The sequence below is a fragment of the Condylostylus longicornis genome, unplaced genomic scaffold (assembly GCF_029603195.1).
Source record: "Condylostylus longicornis isolate FDR11 unplaced genomic scaffold, ASM2960319v2 ptg000004l, whole genome shotgun sequence".
Taxonomy (NCBI): Eukaryota; Metazoa; Arthropoda; class Insecta; order Diptera; family Dolichopodidae; genus Condylostylus; species Condylostylus longicornis.
In genome coordinates this window covers 11,332,760-11,354,382 of record NW_026577973.1, presented here as the reverse complement: position 1 = coordinate 11,354,382, position 21,623 = coordinate 11,332,760, and the positions used below count along the sequence as shown (strand labels likewise).

Sequence of the window (21,623 nt, the reverse complement as noted above, 5' to 3'; positions counted from 1 at the left end):
CCAAAAATAATTTGATCATAATTTTCGATACTATAAAGTTTACAGTATTTGAATTTTACATAAATACTTTTGTAGTAAATTCTTCTGTCAAACCATATGTTGGATATGTTGCAAGGAAGCTTAGTACAAAGTATCCATATTTTGTTAAATTAAATTAAAATTTTTTATGATTTCCGTGTTTTATTGATTTTTTTAAATTCTGGATTTTCATTTGTTTCCATATTTTTTTTTCAATGATGAAAATCCTTTATTTTTTTAACACGGATCTACTAAAAGTTGTTATACTTTGCTTTAATTTTTATGGCATGTTTAAATTTTTAATTGTCTTATAAAAAATTGGACACGAAAATTACAATATTTTTTCTATGTCTTTGGGTACCTAAAAATATATAAAAATATGAATAATCTAAATACATTTTTTAATTACGCATACACATAGAAACAAATAAAGAAAAAGTATGTATGTACTCGGATCTATATATAAAGAAGATAAAAATAAAATAATTTTATGGTAATTTTTATAAAAGTTAAGAATTAAAAAATAAAAAGTATCCTTAAAATTTTATTGTCCATTTATAGATTTTTTAAAAATGATAAAAACCATTTTATTATTCTGAGTTGCCTACTGTTTAATATTTAAGAAAGTTAAAAATTGGAAAATAATTGGATGAAATAAGCACATTTCAATAAACCTTTTTTAATATTTCAAATAATTTTCTAATGAAATCACGCATAGCGTTCTATTAGTATTAAGGCGATTTTTTAAATAAAAAATGTTTAAGGCACGTGCAACATTTAAATGTTTAAAAATGTGTAAATAATCGAAAGTGTACTTGTGCGCTTCTTAAATATTTCATAAAATTTAAAAATTTAAAATAATAAAGAAAATTAAAGTTCATCTATAACGCCCAATTCCTCTATATTTTCTTCAATATCTAAGAATTTATTGCATTTTATTTTGTAAACTATACTGTATAAATTGAAGTATTTCTCTAATCTAATTTCTATTATAGTTTCTATAAATTCTATAATTTCGATTATTCAACCACTATTATACACAACGAACATTGTGTAGATGTATATATATAAAAATAAATATAATTATGTTCCACAGCAATGCCATTTAGAAAAATATAACAGCCATCTTTTTTTGAAAACAAAATCGAATCTAAAAGCACAATATTTGTAGCACATAACTGCTATGCAGTGCTTTTTCCCTAAATAAAGATTTTATACTTCCAATTTATGTTTTAATTAAAAATTAATTCAAATGCAAACGCAAATTATTATGAATTTAGATAAGATATAAAATGCAAATTCACAATAATCACATATTTATATATTTGTGCGTACAAATGTAACTTTCTATATACAAGTATGCGTGTATAAATATTCCTTAATATTATTATGAGTATTTGGAAAATTTATTCAAAAATTTTCAATGTGTTCTGCACCAATATGGAATTAAAACTTAAAACTCAAAAATAATGTGAAATCCAGTGAAGTAAGAAATTTTTAGAATATAGAGTATAAAAAATTATTGAATTAAAAATTTTAATAATATTAAATTTACATATTGTTTGACATTTCTTATAAGATAAGATTCTAGTTAATAATTATTTTGTAAACTTGTAGAGTAAAATTACTATTTTGTGTGTATTTCAACAACACTTAATCGTACGTATATTGTTTTTGCAGATGTAATTCGAAAAATTTTATATTTTCAAAATCCACCCACATCGAATCGATTGGTATCCACACGTACAAATTATTTAAAATTACCGGTTTTAAGTTTTTATGGGAAATCACAAAAAAAAAATCTGATGAGGTCAACATATAATCAGCCGCAAGGCTTTAGTGAAAATAGAGTTTAGTAAAAATATTGCAGAAATGAAAGTGAATTTTTAACATTTTTGAAAATTTTTAAGGACGATAGTACATTTCTATAGTAAATGTACTTAGAAAAATGAAAATTTGGATCTCAGTATAGATTTACTTAGTAGCATCCGAATTTCCTGAACAGCAAACAGAACTTTAATATTATATTTTAAGAAATTCCGTCGATTATGTTCTTTAGAAATAAATAAATATTAAACAGTGGCTCGCAGTATTCCAAAAGTTCTTTAAATCGTCCAATCCTCGAAGTAAACTCAGATAAAAATTTTTGTTAGAATCTGCCAAACTTGAGATACAGATCAGCACAGACAAGCTGATAGACAGACATACATCTATCTCTCCAAGAATATTATATTTACATTTCTTTACCATAGAGAAGTGTGTTCCCGCCGAAAACTAGATATGAGAAGTTTTGTGCTATTACACAAAGGAGAATTTTGTATGTAATGCGATCGGCAAAAATTAGCAACTTATAGCAAGAAATTTGATTATTTTAAAAATAAATTTGAATTGAAATTTTTATTTATAACACAGATTGGCACGATATTTTTTAAAGATACAGTTTAAGGTAAAATAGTTTTTTTCTTAATAGGTTATTAATTCCGATCTTCTAAAATAAGAAAGAAAATGGGACATTCTCGAAAATCAGAAAATTTTCGTAAAATCACATGTTTTTTTGTTGCTGGTGGGTTACCGTTATGAAACGTGATCTTACGCATAGAATCGTGAATTGTGATATTATTTAAATGCCAAGCATGACAATTTCATATAGTAAACATGCAAAAGTCAGTTTCTCCAAAAAAAATTATAAACTTTAGTGCGTAGACAATGCTTTGCTTATTGTACGTTTTTCGCCATCGTTGTACTAAAAAAAAAACAACAACAAAACTAAAATGTAAAATTAATCATAGTAAATTTTATGGGCTAAGCACAAAAAAAAAGGACAACATAAATAAATGTTCAAGTAATGACTTTGTTTTTTTTTTTATTGATTAAAAAAGTTTTATTGTATTATGAAAATAAGAAAATAATAGAAATTTCATAAAAATATAATCAAATAAATAGGGGAAACAGTTTCCTTTTATTATTATTGAATTATAAAATTCTTTAACGAAAAGAAAATTTCATTCTATAGAATTAAAGTAATCGAATTAAATTAATATTTAATAAAATTTTCTTGAATTTTATAGAATTTCTATAATTTTCTATAGAATTTCTATAATTGATGTGAATATATATGTATGTGCGTATATGGGGTTCGAGTCATATTTCTGTATTAAAGAAATTTAAATTTGTGTTTGTATTAAAGTGCTTGAACCAATTCAATTTTTAGAATTCTTTTACTTCTAATATAGAAGTTTTAGGGGTTTCCAAAGCTGCATAAAATGAAATTTTGAAAAATCAAAAGATTTTAAAACTGATAATTTCATGATCAATATTTTTATAATAGCATAATTGCTACAATACTACTACAATTGCGAATTCAGGAGCCCTACTATGTAATTCGATTTTCGTTAAACGAATTTCGTAGTCGGAAAAATGGTAAGGTAGTTCAAATCAGTTTGTATGGTACTATCCTTCAATTTCTGTAAATACGAAAATCGTTTCACGAAAATCATATTACATATAGTAAGGTCCCAAGAACAGATTAAATGTATTGTAATTGAAGTAAATGAACTAACATACACATAAATTGAAATCAAATTGAATTACTCCTGATTAAAATTACAAGTTTTCTTTAGAAATTGATTTTGTATATTCACAATACATATGTATGGATTTGTACATGTACATGTTTACGTGACTCATTTTTATGTACAATGTATTTGTATAAAATCAAACAAGTGAAAATTAGTTTTATTTTTAGTTCCTGAATCTTAATTACAAACAAAAGTTTTGTTAAATTTTTTTTGATAAATTTTTTCCTCAATTTTGGAATTTGAAATGTAAGTCATTTTGATTTCTAAAAAAAAAAATAATATTATGTTGTTCAAAATAAATACACACTTACATATGTATATGTACGCATATATGTATGGGAAAAAAAATTAGTAATCAAAATTCGGCAAAAAAAAGAAGAAAATTTATTACCTAAGGGTCTTACAATGGTTAGTAATAATATATACGTGCCTTACCAAAACAATATTGATTTTTTTTTTTTTTTTCATTTCAACCATTAATGACATACGAACTAACATAATATGATAAATTGAAAAATTTCAATAAAAATTTGTATAGGTACAACATTTCTTTCCTGTTTCGCTTTTCTTACTATATTCTAAAGGAAAAAGTAATTAATCAAACCCATGTCTTGTAAAATAGCATATTTCCTTTTAATAATTAAAGTATTTTATAGTCCTTAATAATGATAATGATCTAAATATTGAAATAAATTTCAAAATTACAAATAATTTTGCATAAATTTAGGGGCATTATTAGAATGATAAAGTGTTGTACCGAAATTAAGGCGATATTTTAAGGTTTTGACAACTCAATCACGCCCGCTTGGAGATTTTCTTATAAAATTTACATATATACCAATATAAATTTTAACAACCGTATGATTCGTGTCGCGTTTATTCAAGTACAGCACTAATATTTTCAACTAATTTATTCTTATATAAAATTAAAATTTTATTAGTAATTAATTTTGTTAAGGGATAAAAGTTATACTTTTAGTTAAGTAGAAATTTGAATATGATATACAGAAAAATCTCCTTATATTAACTTTAAGTAGTACTGATTCAGGTGGGAGAAAAATTACTCCGAAAATTAGTGAAAATCGATATAAGGTAACTGTGAATTTAATCAACCATTTCAATAACTTGACCCTTGTCTATAGTTTCTTTTTATATATAGTTAAATAAATGCTCTTAATCTGCTGACTATAGTTTGTTACAAGCCCTCATTTCGCGATTTTGAAAAGCTAAAACTAATTGCAATCTTTGAAAAGGGACAGACAATTTACAACTAATTGGCACACATTTTTTTTATAAAATTTTACGGAAATATGCCAAAAAATGAAAAAATTAAATTTCAATTCTACATTGACTACCTTTATTGTATATTAAGGAACTAGTAATATGTATATGCTACATATATGTGTATACATATACATGATCAACAATTACGTTTAAGAATTCCAAGAATATTAAACCTAAAGGAACATTTCAAATTCAAATTTATGCCGCAGGGAAAACTTCTTTTGTCAAAATTAGCTCACTTAAATATATGTTATATATTTGTCTGTATATGCATTTGTGGGTCACATATATATATACTTACATGTGCCGTATTAAACATACACATACACACATATTATATAGTTTATGTTTGCTTGTATGTAATACAGAAAATTAAAATTTAAGGTATGGTTTACTTATCCTTTTATTTTTTTTTCACCTTTTTTTGTTTTTGTTTTATTGTATTATATATACATATATGCAACATATATTTACCATATGGTATGAATAAATAATTTAGAAAGTATGTTCGTTGTTTAAAAAAATACAAATTGCTATATTGAAAAACTTTTCATATAAAAAATTGAAGGTTGAAAATTTATTCTAAAATATTTAAATTAATTTTTTTTTTTTTTTAACAGGACGAAATATTTTTTGACGATATAATGACGAAATGCTTTTAAAAATTTGCCACCTTTTAACATTTTTTAATTACAAATTTTTTTTCTAATCTAAATGAAGTTTTTATTATTTTTTGTTTAAAATCGGGAACGCAGAACATAGGTAAAATCTAATTCAGAAATTTATTTTATAAGCTTCGTTTAAGCTTTTCATGTCTCAACTGAATTCAAATTCAAAACTTAACTTACTTCAAATGTTTAACTTAATGGGAACTAACAGTCCTAAATAAATGATTTTCTGATAAATGTGATCGTTTGGGGTGCTGTTGAAAAAGTGTCGGAGAACTCTAGAACTTACGTTCTACAGATTTTGTTCTACAAGTTTTTAAAAAAATGGTCGTACGAATTCTTAAGTCCTGAAAAATATCCAAAAGTAATCAAATACATACATATAAAAAATGGCATATTACAAATTAGGTTTTCGAAATCACTAAAAGTTTTGTTACCTGACTTCTTTGAAAAATAAGCTCTTAAAAACCTAAAGGCGTCGGGGAAACCTTAGAAAAAAACTATATTGTAGAAAACGTCGTATAATATTTATTCAAAAGAGTGTTATTCAGGGGGATTTTTACTTTAAGCGTATTTCGCTTTAAGTCTTAATGCGAAATCATACATCACTTTTAACTTGTAATTCAAAAATCTTGTTATTCATTAAAAACTTTCAAATTATAAAGAGTTTCTATCACATTTTCTTGCAAAATTAGACTTGTCGGTGTAAAAAGTAACAAAAGGATACAACAATTTTTCACTAAAATTCAAATCATAGGGGATTTAATGTGCCGGGAATTTTTCAAAATATTTAATTTGAATGTTAAAACTAAAGTAATTTATTGAAAAAAGAGGCAAAATTAACCATTTTTCATTATTTTAACAAAATTTCCGTCTTTCAAATTAATTTATTCAGCTCTTTAAATAATTTATTCAAAACATTTATTTAAATTCATAAAATTTGGTATTAAATTGAAAAATATTCATTGTAAGGTGAAAAATGTTATGCTAAAAATGTCAAGAAAAACTATATATACATTCCACAGCCCTATTATATTGGAATATCATATTTCACGTTGTGATAATTAATTTGTTAAGTTCAATTGTTGTTCTTTTCTTAATTGAGTGGTACTTGTTGTTGACCTTTAAGATTCAATTATCAATTTTATATTAATCGAATCCTTAATTTATGAAAATAATTTTGAATACATACATAGTTTGTGATTCATTTGTTATAAATAATTTTAAATAACATTGATATTAATTTTAAATACATTTATTTATGCACTGGTTATTCTTCCACAAAGTAGTCATTTTGGCTGCTTGCGGGCAATAATTATAAAAATATGCTATAATTATATATATATGCACGTGTGAAATTTAAAGCAATTTTTCATTAATAAATCATATATAACAATATAAATATATGAAATACAGGGTGATTCTGAAAAGTATACAATAACATGTACCATTGGTTAGATAATCGAAAATGGGTAAAACTTTTATTCCGGACTCGGTGCAAAATCTCAAGGGTTTTCGAGTTCTAGGGATTTTAACGAATTCTCACAAAAGATTTTAACGAATTTTATCCAAGTTTTTTTGGTTATAACTTCCATTCTGAAAAAGATAGGAGCTTCTAAAAATATTTTGTAAAAGGCCTAGTAAAGAACTTAAAATAGACATGCTGCTTGATTCTGTATTTTATGTACCTTCGGAGTACCAAGCATTCGAACTGTAGGGAAAATCAAATTTTTTCCTTGATTTTGTCAGTGTTCTAGCTAGATTATATCGTAAGAAATTTTTTGAAACCTTGAAATTTTTCTTAGAATTTTGCCCAGCGGCTTAAACTTTAATTTAAGTCCTCAAGAAGATTTTAATATTTCACTATTTTTGGTTTTTACTTATTTTGAGCGCTGTCAATTATCGTTAATTTTAGAGGAGGAGAGTGTTGTTTTGGATCTGAATATGTAAAAAATCTGAATTTTAAAAATAATACAACTTTTAATTTGAAAAACAAAAGTTGATTTTGAAAAATTTCAAATTTTTGAAAAGAAAAACTAGAATTTTGTATAAGGAAAAACAAAAAAAAATCTAGTAATCAAAAATTTTTTTCGAAACTTTTCTTGGTAAAGAAAATTGATAGGTTTTTTATTTTTGCCAATTTTTATAAGAAATGGTACCTATATGGTTTGAATTTTTTAAATGCATTTTTCTCGGATTAGGTGCAATTAAAAAATTTTAAAAAATAATTTTTGAAATCTAGACACCATTTGGCATCTGAAGTTATTAAAATTATTCATTTGGAGCGAATTTTTAAAGACATGCCATATAAATTTTGACATTTATTCTAATAGAAAAAAAATTTTTTTAATAGGAAAATTTAATGGAAAATGGAGTATGTAAATGATATGGTAAATGGTATTAACATTATTAAGCTAATAAATAATTAAAAAATAATTTAAGGGAATTAATAAATTTTCAACAAATTTTTCAAAAACTAAAATTTGTATACGGTTGATGCAACTAAAGAGGTGTTCAAGTAAAGCAATTAATTTGAAATATGCGATTGAATAGGAATAGATTTGAAAGAAGAAAACAAATTTTGTTCCGAATTAGGTGAATTTCATAGGAGAATTTGTTGTTTGTTTTGAGAAATTTGTAAATTTTTTGATAAAGGAATATTATTTTGAATTTAATTTTAGTTTTATCAACATCTGGTTTGATTTTGATTGAATTTTTGGCTCACAATATTTGAGGTTTTTGTGCTATATCTTCTGTACCATAAAAAATTTTTTAATGCTTGACGACACAAATCAAAGCTTAAACGGCTGGGCAAAATTCTTTAACAAAATTGTCAATGTTTTAAAACATTTCTTACTAACTAGTTAAAAAAAAATGAAAAAATATAACAAGGGAAAAATTTGATTTTGCCTAAAGTTTGAATACTTTGTATTCCCAAGATACACAGAATACAGAATCAAGCAACATGATTATTTTAAGCCCTCTACTAGACTTTTCGGAAACTGTTTGTTTGAAGTCCCCATCTTTTTCAGAATGGAAGATGTAATCAAAAATATTTGAATTCGTTAAAATCCCTGGAATTCGAAAACCCTTGAAATTTGGCACCCAGTTCGGAACAAATGTTTTACCCATTTTCGACCCTCTAACCAATGGTATATGTTGTTGTATACCTTTCTGAATCACCCTGTATATTTATTATTGTTATATAATGTACAAAAAAATATTATCCTTTTCAAAAATAATTTTTTAAATGTTTATTTTTCATTATTAAATTTACCAAAGTACTTATTTAAATTTTCATTTCCTTTAAACTTATAAAATCCAAAATAAAAAATATTTCATCCTTTGTCCGTTTTCAATTTATAAAGTCAATTATAATATTTAAAATATATTTACAATGTTAAATTACTCATACTATCTGCAGTTTAAAAACATGAAAAAATTTTCCTATATTTAATTCACCTATAAATTTTACAAAGTTATAAAAGTAACTCGAAGGGCTTCAATTTGTAACTCGAAGGATATAAGTAGAAATATAACTATGTACATTTGAGGGCTTAATGTACAAATTAAAATTTTATATATTATATTTTATTTCAAAAAAGTTTTTAAATAAAACAAACATAAATATAATTTTAATAAAAACTTGCTGTGTATATTTTTTTGAAATGCAAAAACAATATTTATTTTTTAATTGCTTAACACTGAGAAAGGAGCGGAATTTTAATTTTTAATGAGTTTTTGAAATATTGCCAATTTCAGTATATTTATTAAAATGATAAGGTTATGGAGAAAAAGGATTGCAAATATAAAAAAATTTTATAATTTTGCATAAATTTTATTTCATTTTCATCCTTTTCAAATTTAATTTCTTATAGATAAATCTTTGAATAAATATTTAATAATTTCTTAATTAAATTTTAAATGCGATTTAATGATTTTAATTGAAAAAACAATAAGAAATAATTATGCTATACAATTATTAATATTTTTTCATATATTATAATTAAAAAACAATTAAGGAACTTTTATACAATACCAAAAAAAAAAACATAGAACGCGAATCTAAGTTTACATTAATTATTAATTATTAAACCCTCTGTGTCTAGTAAACCATTTGAGATTATATTTAATTTTCCCTCATAAGCGGCATTCATGGAAAAAAAAAATTAAATGATTGCATTTTATTTTTTAATATCTCACGAGTCCTGCACTATAAGGATTCATAATTGCAATAAATTGTTCTATGGCACAGCTGTATTTATAATTATGTGTACACAAATGTATAATATACGTGTGTATTTGCATATGTGATATGAGTGTTTCATATGAAGAACTTTTCGAAATTTTATGCATATACCAGTTTGCAATATTAATTTTTTGAAAAATATATTAAAATTTGCTTAATAGATATTCTAAAATAAAAACAAAGTTTTATTTTTAAAAGAAAAACTTTAGTTTTAATAAAAACAAATTTTCATTTTTCGCCTTGTTGTATGCAATTTTTTTGTAATCACCTTTTAACATTAATATTTTATTTTCTTCAATTTTACCTTAATTTTAATTAAATTTTCTAAATTTTAAGTTATGCGATTTCGAAATCTGAAGAAACGTTAATTTTTTATGCAGTGTTACATTGCATTTTTCTTAAATTTTTGCAAAGCTTTAACAGAAAATACAGCCGCAGGATATCAAAAAATATAAATTCAAATATTATAGATAATGTAGATAGATATTCATGAGAAAGCCCTTGTTCTGAGGTTTCCAACTCATATTTAATCATGCGTGTACCTGACCCAGGAACGGATTTATTTGTTAAATTTCATAAAGTTAAAAATGGCAGATAGAAATTGCAATTGATCAAATCGAGTTTTAGCAAACGTTTGAGCTAAGATTAGTATATCAAAAATCTTAAGCAGAATCGATAAGAAGCTATATTAGGCTTTAATTCAGTGATATGTTAAAAAATCCATTTCATGTAATTTCAGCCTGTCTAAAAAAAGTTTTATTCTGTTTCTATTCTAAATCTTTTTTTCAAATTATTAGGAATTTCCAAATATTTTTCATTGTCATATATTCATATATTCATATAATCATATACAATGTCTGAATAACACAATTTAGTAAAGTAATTTACCAAAATGAATTATATATATTTTATATTATTTATTCACTTTACTCAAAATGTTTGGAAGTTCGATACGAGTAACAATTTATTAAACAGTAGGCAAATTCTGATTTTCTGAAATTTATTAATAATGCGAAAAAGTAAGAGAAAATCAACAATGAGGCTTTTAATATTTAAACATGTTCAGTATAATGTGTTTAAATATTATGTTTATTGATAATAAAATGTTAGCAACATTCACATATACGTTACATACTCGTATGCATATCGTTATACCCTGTGGAAGGTTTAAAAGTCATTGCCAATTTTTTAACCAAAAAATTCTGTATTCATTATAGAATTATGCATGTTAAATAATTATTTTAAGAAATTAGCTATTATTTAATTAGAAAAACTTTCTAAAATTTTAATATTTTTTAGCCATTAATGAGAAAACTGTACCATGCCCCTAAATATATGCAAAATAATATAATATATAATTCATTTGTACATTATTAAATTTTTCAAAGTAAACAAAATGCACCCTAGTAATTCTGCGATAATAAGAAAAATTAACATACTTATGTCGGCTTTAGTACGAAAACGAATCATATTTAAATATAACCATATTTGAATCATATTTATGTTAATAATGCAATAAAATTTGATTAAATCCGCAAAATTCAAAGGTGGTCAATTTAAATTGAGGAAAACACTCTTAAAAAATTTAATTAAAATGTTTTTTGATTTTTGAAATAAATGGTTTTTTCAGACTATCTAAAATCTAGAATAAATATATTGAGCTAAATTTTACAAATTTCATTCTCGATTCTAGTTCTTTTCATTGTCATAGTTCTTCAAATATTTTCGAAAATGATGAGTGTAAATTTTTTAATTTGATTCAATCGAACTAAATAAATTATGAGCTTGATCGTTTTGTCTTTTTTCCTTAGAATATATTGTATTTTGAAAATTTCACGTTGATTTTAAAATTTTAGATTCATATGATTAATTTAAGATTTATTCAAATGAATTTAATAATTATTAAATAGAATATATATCTATGTAGTAGATATATTTATTTACATAGTATTTTATGTATAACTAATTTTCAATTAATAAGCACATATATGTTGGTATGTACATTCAATAAATTTAGCCAGCGTTATATGCGTATACATATTATGTATATAAAATATTTTATTATTAATTAAATTTACCTTAAAAATATTTTTAACTATAAATTCCTTATGAGAAAAACACATTTTTTTAATAAAAATAATTTTTAATATGAAAATAGAAATATTTATGTATGTATACAACGTATATAATATACACACATTTACACGTATATAAGCATCACAGATGTTTGTATTCAAATTTTATTTGGTTACACATTATTTCAATGAATATAATAGTGTCTGAATACGCTGAACAAATATTAGTATAATTTCTACAACAAAAATAAAAAAAAAATTCTTAATTTAATTTAAATTTTTTTTTAATTAAAAAAAATATGTGTTTATTTACCAACATAACTATTTGCCACACATTTATATATACATATATAATTATAAATGTTATGACGTATAAGATGTTCTTTAAACCTAGAAACATGAAAAAGATCTTGAATTAAAGTTAACATTTAATTTATAATTAAATAATTTATTTATTAAATAAATTTGAATATTTTTTGTGATCACTCAAAATATACTTAAATAATATACGAGTACTTACCTATAAATTTATATTGTACCCAAAAATTTTAAAATTTTTAATATTTATGTTTCAAATATTTGAAAAAAAATGTTTTGTTCTCTAATATAATGAATCATTTTTAATATTCAAACGTCATAAATAAATGAATTTAACTAAATAATAATAAACTAAAAATAATCATTCTGGTTTATTACTAATAAATATCTCAATAAGTTTGCGCCCATTATTCTTCATGCTGTTTTAATTGATTTACTTTTTATACGTACATATATATACATATATATGTATAATGTACATCCATACATATATATATATTTGAACTTTCAATTTACGGAAAAAATATGAAACGTAAAATAAGATTTTTTTTTTGTTTTAATTTAAAAATAAAAAATAAAAGAGTAAAAATAAGAAAAACAAATATTCTTAAAATATAGCAAAAAATTTTTCAAATTTACTCCAAATGAATACACAAAAAATACAAAAAAAAATATGTGAGTTTGTTTGTATACAATGAGAAAATAATATAGTCAATGTTTTCAGGTAATTCCACGTCAAATGAAATTAAGAATGGCAAATGAACGCATATATGCAATTCAACAATAAATTATGACAATGAAGCTCTCATATCCAAAAAATAAAAATTAATTTAAGTAATTTTTAAGTTTAAGATTAGTTCTTTAAATGGAGACTTTTTAAACACTTCTAAATCTATTCAACAAATTCAAACATACATATTCAACGTTACATAAAGATGTTATAATTACAAATTAATTTTTTGTCTCAATTTTACAAAATAAATTCAACAACTAATGATTTTATTCAAATTAGCAAAATTTCCATAAAAAACTAATAAGTTGGTAACGTGTAACGTTATTAAAAGTAAAAAATATTTAAAATTGGACGGTTTGTTCCGAAAAGTCCATTTGTAATTTCAAAACTTTTTAATTTTTGAACTAAATCAGTTAATTGAATTAAAAAATTCAACTGATTTCAGAAACAAAAAGAAATGTTTATACTATTTGTTATATATTCGCCTGGAGTCAGTGTTTCCGTTTTGACACCTTTTTGGAAAAAATTGGACTTCTTAAGATTTTGTGCACCTTTTTTTTGTACTTTTTTTTTTAATCTCAAAAAAAAAAATTTCATTTACCTAACAATAATCTCAAAAAATTGCATTTTAATAAGCAAAAATTAATTCGATTTCAGTGTTCAAAATTTATGGATAATGGAAGTGAAATTTTTTCTTTTAATGAAGAGTTTATGAGTATATTCTCCAATTTTTCTATTATTTGAAAATTTCTTTCCCACATAATATTTTCTTATTTCAATATTATATATGTACTAAAAACAAAAAAAATAGTTTTTTAATATATAAAAATTGTGAGTACTTTATTTTGGATTAAATATTTTCAAGTGGATTGCATGTAGCATTTCATTGTAAACAATACTTCGTAATCATGTGGATTACAGTATAAAGCAAAGTGAGGAACCTTTCGTCCGGCAATTTCTTAATACCTCTGTAGCTCAGTTGGTAGAGCGTCCGTCTAGAAAGCGGTAGGTTTCTGGTTCGAGTCCAGTTCGAGGAGAAATTTTTTCTGCCTTTAACTCGTTCCTTTGATTACGTCATCCATCTGCAGTTGTATAAAGAAATTTCCATTAAGTTAATATTATTAGTGTAATAGGCGTAATATTTATTAAATTAAACAATTACACGTTGTATTAGTAATTCTGTAACAAGTATCTTTTGATCTTTAAAATAGTGTTTCATAATTTTAAACATAAAAATAAATTAGTCTGGAACTCAATTAGAAATATTTAAGAATAAATTTAAGAATATTTTAATATAAAAGAAATTCAACTTCGAACGTAAAATACCCCATAAAAAAATTCATATACGCATATATAGAAACATGCATGCTTACATTCAGGTGTATATGTATAAAACGAAAACAAATATATTTTTATTTATTTTTTTAAAGTTTTATTTAATCAAAATAAACCGCAGTTTTTCTATTATTGCTTTTGAATTTTTCTTTATATCTCGTATGCATATATATATTTTATGGCTAGATGAAATATTTTATATGTGTATACAGAAAATTAATAACTATTATAGCATTTATACGCTGAAAACAATTTAAATTATTTTTTATTATATTATTTGTAAATGTTGTAATAATTTTTACCTAGATTCAAAATGTCATATAACATTAACATTTAAAATGAAAAACTTATTCACTAAATTTGATAAAGAAAAATGTTAACAATTTATTAACACGAACAAATTTTTCAGATCGTTTAGAAAATTTTCTTTTTTTGCTGTTTTGTTCTTTTTATGGCATGCCATTTATACATTCATTATTAATGTTAATTTTTTTATGTTATTGTTATTATTATTTAATCAATTTACAGCACAGCAGGAATTAAATAACATCAATATGGTAAATTCACTTCATTTGTCAATAAAGATTCCATAAAAAATACCAAGTAAAAAATAAAATAAAATGTTAAATTTTAAAATATTTTCATGCTTAAGAATTCAAAAACAAAAAATTTAAGTTAAAATGAAGAAAATAGTTTTCGAATAAAAACATTTTTCTATCAAAAATATTTTCAAAATAAAAAATTTTACATGATGATTAATGTAATGCTACAAGATTTTTGAATCAATTAAAATTTCCATATAAGATGCAAATTAAGGAGTTTAGATACAATTACCAAATACTACAAATGTTAGAACAAGAAAATTAAATGGTTTTGCAAAATACGACAAATTTTTAAAATTATTTGTAGAAATAGTCATAAATGCATATGTAGAAATTTTTGGAGAATGATGATTAGATTGCGTTCTGAATGCTTAGAACTGGTTCAAAAATTAACCACATTTCAAATTGAATTTAATTTCAAGCGTAAAGATCCAAAAAGGGAAAAGTAAAATCAAATTCGAGATTTTCAAGGCGTCCGTTCAAAGTGTTCAATTTTATATACTGTCCGTTCTGATTAGGTTTATAAGATACAAATTGATTTGTACATATAGGTTTTAAAGATGTTCTGTGAGAACATCTACCCCGTTGTTGGAATTGTAGCGTAAATGACTAATAATCTAATAAATGTCTATAATTCTAATTAATATAATGTTAAAACGTATAACAGACAAACAGAATAAAAGTGCACATTTTTGTTTATTTAATTTTCTTTTCTTATTTTGAAAAATAACTAAAATATTGTTAGTAAATTTAAGAAATTGAAAATTACAATTAATAGGTTGTACAATAAAAAATTAGTATGAAAAATTAGTATTTTTAGTTGGCGGCGTTCATTATATTATACACTAAAACTATATTAGGAATAATGAATGTTAAAAGCGTCGTGGCACATGTCATCAAAACTATTTGAAAATATAAGAAAATATTTTTAATTTAAGATTTTCAATTTAATTAAATTTTATTATTGCAAATTTACTTTAAGTGCATCAATTTTTGTCTTTTATATTTTTTCGGATTAAATTAATAATTAGATTTTTCTGTGTATGTACTTCATAAAAATTAATTATTTTTATTATTTTCTTTAAAGAATTTGAAATTAAAAATTGCAAATTTAAAATACAAAATGTGAGTAATGTCTTCTTAGTTTGCGAATATTTCATGGTAAATTGAGTTATTGTAAAATAGTATTATGGGGAATCTGCATGTCAACGAGTTTGTATAAATTAACATTGTATATATACGTAACGCACCTGTAACTAGACATGAATTTTTAAATATTTTTTGCAGCATCCGAAGCATTTTTTATTGTAATTTAATAAATTTGTATAATTTTAAAAAACTCTGCACTTTAATTTATTACATTGTTTTGGTTAGATGGTAATTCTTTTCTATATATTCGTATATGAATATTTTGTGCTATATACTGTTATATACTATTGTTTGATCGATATTGAACTTTGTAAGAAATTTTTAATATTTGCAACTACTTATAATTTTTACAAAAAAAATTATTTTTTAAATTCAAATGCTTGAATTTTTATTTCTCCATATAATTTCCATATTTAGGTTAATAGCTTTGCAATTCAATCAATAAGATGATTCTAAACCATTCAAAATTTTATAATGGGTAAATATTTCAAATTTAATTTACATTCTGTTTACTAATTGAGAAATTAAGATTGATTGACCAAATTCACATTTGGATTTCCAACTTGATTCTGTGGAAAATTTTCCATTGTCTGCAACGCTGAACGTGTATGGATACCATGACATTTTTTCTACGAAAATAGTTACTTTGGTTCAAATGTACCATACTGGAGTTTCCTTTAGACATAATGTTGAAATAAAACCTGAATACGTGGTTATTATGAGCTCTCTTATAGGAATTTATTAATAATAATTGGAAAAGAATTAATGTGTGGCAATTGAATTATTTGTGCTATGATATTTCCAAAAATAGAAAGAAAATTTGTGAGTGACAATTGAACATTTTTATTGGGAAAAAATCTCAAATGAGAACAAGCACATTTTTTATCATCGAAAATTCTAGACTAAAATTATTTTGTACACCATGGATTGTTACATAGCAAGAATTACAAGCCTTTTTCTATTGGTTTATTGGATAACAGAAACAAATTTCTGAATTTAATTTAAATATAAATATCTTACTATGGAGCTCTAAGTTTCTTAAATAATTAAATAACAGTAATTACCGTAATATTAATAAAATTTTATTAACGACATTATTAATTTTAAAATATACAATATGTTCAAATCAGCATTTTCCACCTGTTACAAGTACCCAAAATTTACTTTAAATATTTATCATAGGGCATAAAACAAGAAAAGAATTGAATTTTATTTATTCTATTCGAATTTTATGCATTCAGCTCCGTAAAACAAATAGAAATGAATAGTTTACTTTATGATTTGTTATGCTTATAATAATAAAAAAAAATATTTTTAAAAATAGAACAAAATGTAAATTTTTTTTTTTATTTTCCAAATGTTTGTTTTTAAAAAGAAGTTGTGTTTTGCCATTAAAATTTTATTAAAAAATTATTTCTATTGAATCAATGGGAAAAAAACTCATTAATTTAGAATTGAACATATAAAATTGTAAGATAAATGAAATTTTGAAAACAAAAAAAAAAATTATTGATTTTTAAAATTTTATTAATTTTTTCTTTTTTTTTTTACAATTTACAGCCATCACGCTTATTAAACTCATGGATAAAAGAATTTTTAAATAAAGTAGCATTAGTTCAGCCTCATTTTTTAGCATTACATTTACAAGAAGTTGGTGGTAAAACATATGAGAAATCTATGGAATATGTTCAAGAATTTATTCGATTATTATGTGAATCTGAAGAATTATCTGGTTATAATAGAATACGTGTATATTTAGATGAAGATTATAATTCAGCAGAACATTTTACTGTAAGTATATTTGTATGAAATCTTAAAATTTTTTAGCACAAATTTGAACTGATTAAATTTAGTTTTTCGATTGAATTGTGATTTTCTTAAATTCGGTAAAAACTATTTCAAAAAATTTGGAGTGTCTAAAATATTTTCTATAAATTTCTTGAAAAAACCTTATTATAATTAAGTTCTAATAGTTTATTCTACGTTTCACTTCAATTGAAATTTAGTTACATTGCATGTTTTAAAAGAACCTTTTATAATTTAAGTAAACTACAATCATATTATATATAAAATTTTATTATAGAAATCCAAGTACTATACATTATATAGGTACATAATCTGCTTCTATTATTCGGTAAATTAAATTGATATTCGTTTTATCAGTTAAATAATTTAATTTGCAATTTTACAGTATAAAATAAAATTTAAGACCAAGCATAAATTTTTTCAACTTCCGTGCTATGTGTAGGAATAATTTATATTTAATTTATACGAATAATCTCTTTAATATAGAATTACTTTTGCAAATTTATATCCTTAAATCTTAAGTTAACTACTTGTACATTACAGATTTTGAAATTCATATAAATTTGTATACACTTATACATATTTAATTCAAAATCACTTAAGTTATATTTCGATCCCTATAATAAATTGTCTTGATAAGGGTTAACTTTGCTGTTATTTTTTTTTTTTAAACATTTTATATACGGTCATATAAATTACATGAAGCTAAATGGTATTTAACATTAAATATCAATAATTATATAAAATAGGTGTATTATAATCAATATAAAATGTTTTTGGATAAAAAAAATAAATTCGGAAATATTTAGAATTTGTTCATAATGTGTAGATACAACATACAATGTAAATATACTTATGCATATAGGAGCGAAGGCATGATCACATATTCTGTATGTTTTGATCCGGTTGCAAATATCTAAAATATTTTAATGAAAATTTAAAAAAAAATGTATTCTCTTCATCGTGTTCCCTTGCGGTTTTTCAACTCTTATTGTGAGGTAAAAATGAACACATAATGGAAAATAATCTTTACGTAAAACTTATCACAGCCTCAATTAAAATTTCTTAATTTTATTTTCATATGATCTTACAAATGTAAAGTGAATGAAACGTTTATAAAATCTTCTTTAAATTACCAAAGAACATTCGATACTTAAATTTTAATTTTCAAATATTTTAATTAATAGTTAATAAATATTGTTTTACTTATAGTTATAAATAGCTTTATGTTTAAAATCTTACAATTGAAATGAAAATAATAGACACATATGCATTTTGGACCTCAGATATAAATTTCGCTTAGTTGAACAAATGCTCTGCTTCCAATTTACGTTCTATGCATTTTTGAATTTAATATTTACACTCTTATATTGTTTACTTTTAACAGCTGAGTTCCGTTTACATGTTCAAACTACTCATAAGTAACCAAAACTAAACACAACTACACCACCTTCAACAAATTAGTAGATTAGTAGATGCACAGTTACGAAGTTTTTCCCATGTTTTCTGGATCGCATGTATTCGCATTTATATTTTGCCATTTAATTGTTACATTTGAAATGTCTTTTTTTTTAAATTTACATTTGAACAATAAAAAACAAAACAGTTACTTTTACATTTTAAATATCAAATATTTTTTCTTTGTTTCAAATTTAAATTCTTTTTCGATATCATGCGATTAATTTTTTTGAAAACTAAAATATTAAATAAATTTTCACAAACGGTTATGTGTAGCTTGAACATTTAAATGGAACTCAGCTGTAATAAAATTGAGGTCCGAAGTTTTTCAATGTAGAATTATTGTTATTTTGTTGCATTTCGTTATTTTTGTGTCCATCAATCATTGAGCCATATTTGAATCTTACAAAATACTCATAAACTTCTATAAATATAAAAAATATAAAAATTTAAATTTTATAGTTGCTAATTTCGAAATATGCCTACAAGTACTTGTAGTTAATTTAACAAAACCTTGGTTTCGAATTCTTTTTTAAATTAATTCCACATGAAATTCGAAAATAACAAATTTTTGTATTTGAGTTAAAGGGTAAAATGGTCAAAATTACAAACTTAATAAAAACATACATGTATGTATGTGCTGGGCAAATTAGTTAAAAAAAAATATTTAAAATTTAATTCAACATTTTAATTTTTAATCTTCTAAAGTGTACTTAAGATATTGTGAAAATTGGTATTCTTTGTAGATTATTTCAAAAATCTTTTAGAAAATTCAAAAATTTGTTCTATTGTCCAACATTTTATGTTGGAACAATTTGTAATTTAGAACAATTTGTAATTTCATTGATATCATTGACACATGAACATTAAAATGGTCCATTTGACGTAAAATTCTAAACTTGAAAATTTGCAAAAATTTTTCATTAAATTATTTAGGCTACTAAAGAAGAACAAAAAAAAAACAAATTTTAGGAAATATTTCTTATTCAAGCATTAATGGTTTTTTTTTTCTTCCAAAATGTTGTTAAACAATTTTTTAGAAAATAACCTTTTTCCTTCATTTTTTTTTTTTCAAATTTTTTAATAAAAAAAAAATATATGTATAATATTATAGGCATTGGGTAATTTATATTTTGTTCATCATTCCTTACAAACTGTGAAAATATGGAATTTTTTAACACATGAATGGGAGAGTGCTGATGGTAAAAATATTTATACTGGTAATATTGAAGCGATTGCAACAAAAGAAAAGGCAAAATTTCCACAACATTTTTTCCCAGAGGTAAGTAGTAAATTTTCTTTTGTCTACATTTTATAATACAAATTATTTATGTATGTTAACGTATGTATATATGTGTGAAAATCTAAAAAAAATATTACATATTAAAAATATTATTATACTATGTGTATATACAATTGTATTCAAATGTTTATTATGAAAATTTATAATATACGAGTATAGATTTTATTGTTATACTATACATAAAAGAATATTTTAAGGATTGATCTGAGATTTAAGGTATATATTATAAATGGCAAACAAAAAGGGATGAAAAAAGGCAAGACGGAATGGAAAATATGAATATATATTTTTGTTGTATATGTAGTATTGTATATGTATTATAAATACAGGTTATACTTCTATAAATTTAAATTACATTAACTTATTGTCTTTGGAGAATATTTCTTTTTGATACAAAGTAAGTTAGAATTATAATGGTATATTATACATATTGTGTACATGTGTACATACGTACAATGTAATACATACACGTAATATATTTATATTCTTGTATGGAATATCATGAAATTCTCATGTGCCACAAAAATTTTGAAAAAGGAATATTAATATAATAACATGAAAGGATCATTTTCAAGATATTTTATATTAAAAAAAAATGTTATTAGTTAACATTATTGAATATTAAATTTAAATCAAGTGTATATGATAGTGAAGACAGTTTTAATATTTTGCTATTTTAGTAAAATAGTTTTTATAAGATTATTTTGTTCGTATACGGCGTATATAAATATTATGTAATATTTTACAATGGAATTTGTGTTTTGTACAACATAAGAGGTTTTGAGCCCTTACGTGTGCTCATATATATATGTATTAAAATTATTGAATATACCTAAAGAATTTCAAATAATTTTTCAATTTTAAAATGTATTTCTTTTAATCTTAATTCTGTCCTTCCACATTTTATGATAGATAACATAATACTCGCTAAATAACTAAAATTGCTTTGATAACCAAAAAAATTATCGAGTTTGAATTTTTTAAAATTTTAAATAAATATCAAATTTTAATAATAAAGCAGTCGCATAGTGCGCCTATCAACCCGTA

General features: G+C 22.9%; 1 protein-coding gene across 1 annotated transcript in view; it reads left to right on the top strand.

Annotated features, from left to right (window-relative positions):
* LOC129611062 (inositol polyphosphate-5-phosphatase A) overlaps positions 1-21,623 on the top strand; it is a 127,453-nt gene that overhangs the window by 64,173 nt on the left and 41,657 nt on the right. The window contains exons 2-3 of the mRNA XM_055523989.1: positions 17,570-17,800; positions 20,388-20,555. Coding sequence (XP_055379964.1) covers positions 17,570-17,800; positions 20,388-20,555 — 399 coding nt within the window. The remainder of the gene's footprint in view (positions 1-17,569; positions 17,801-20,387; positions 20,556-21,623) is intronic.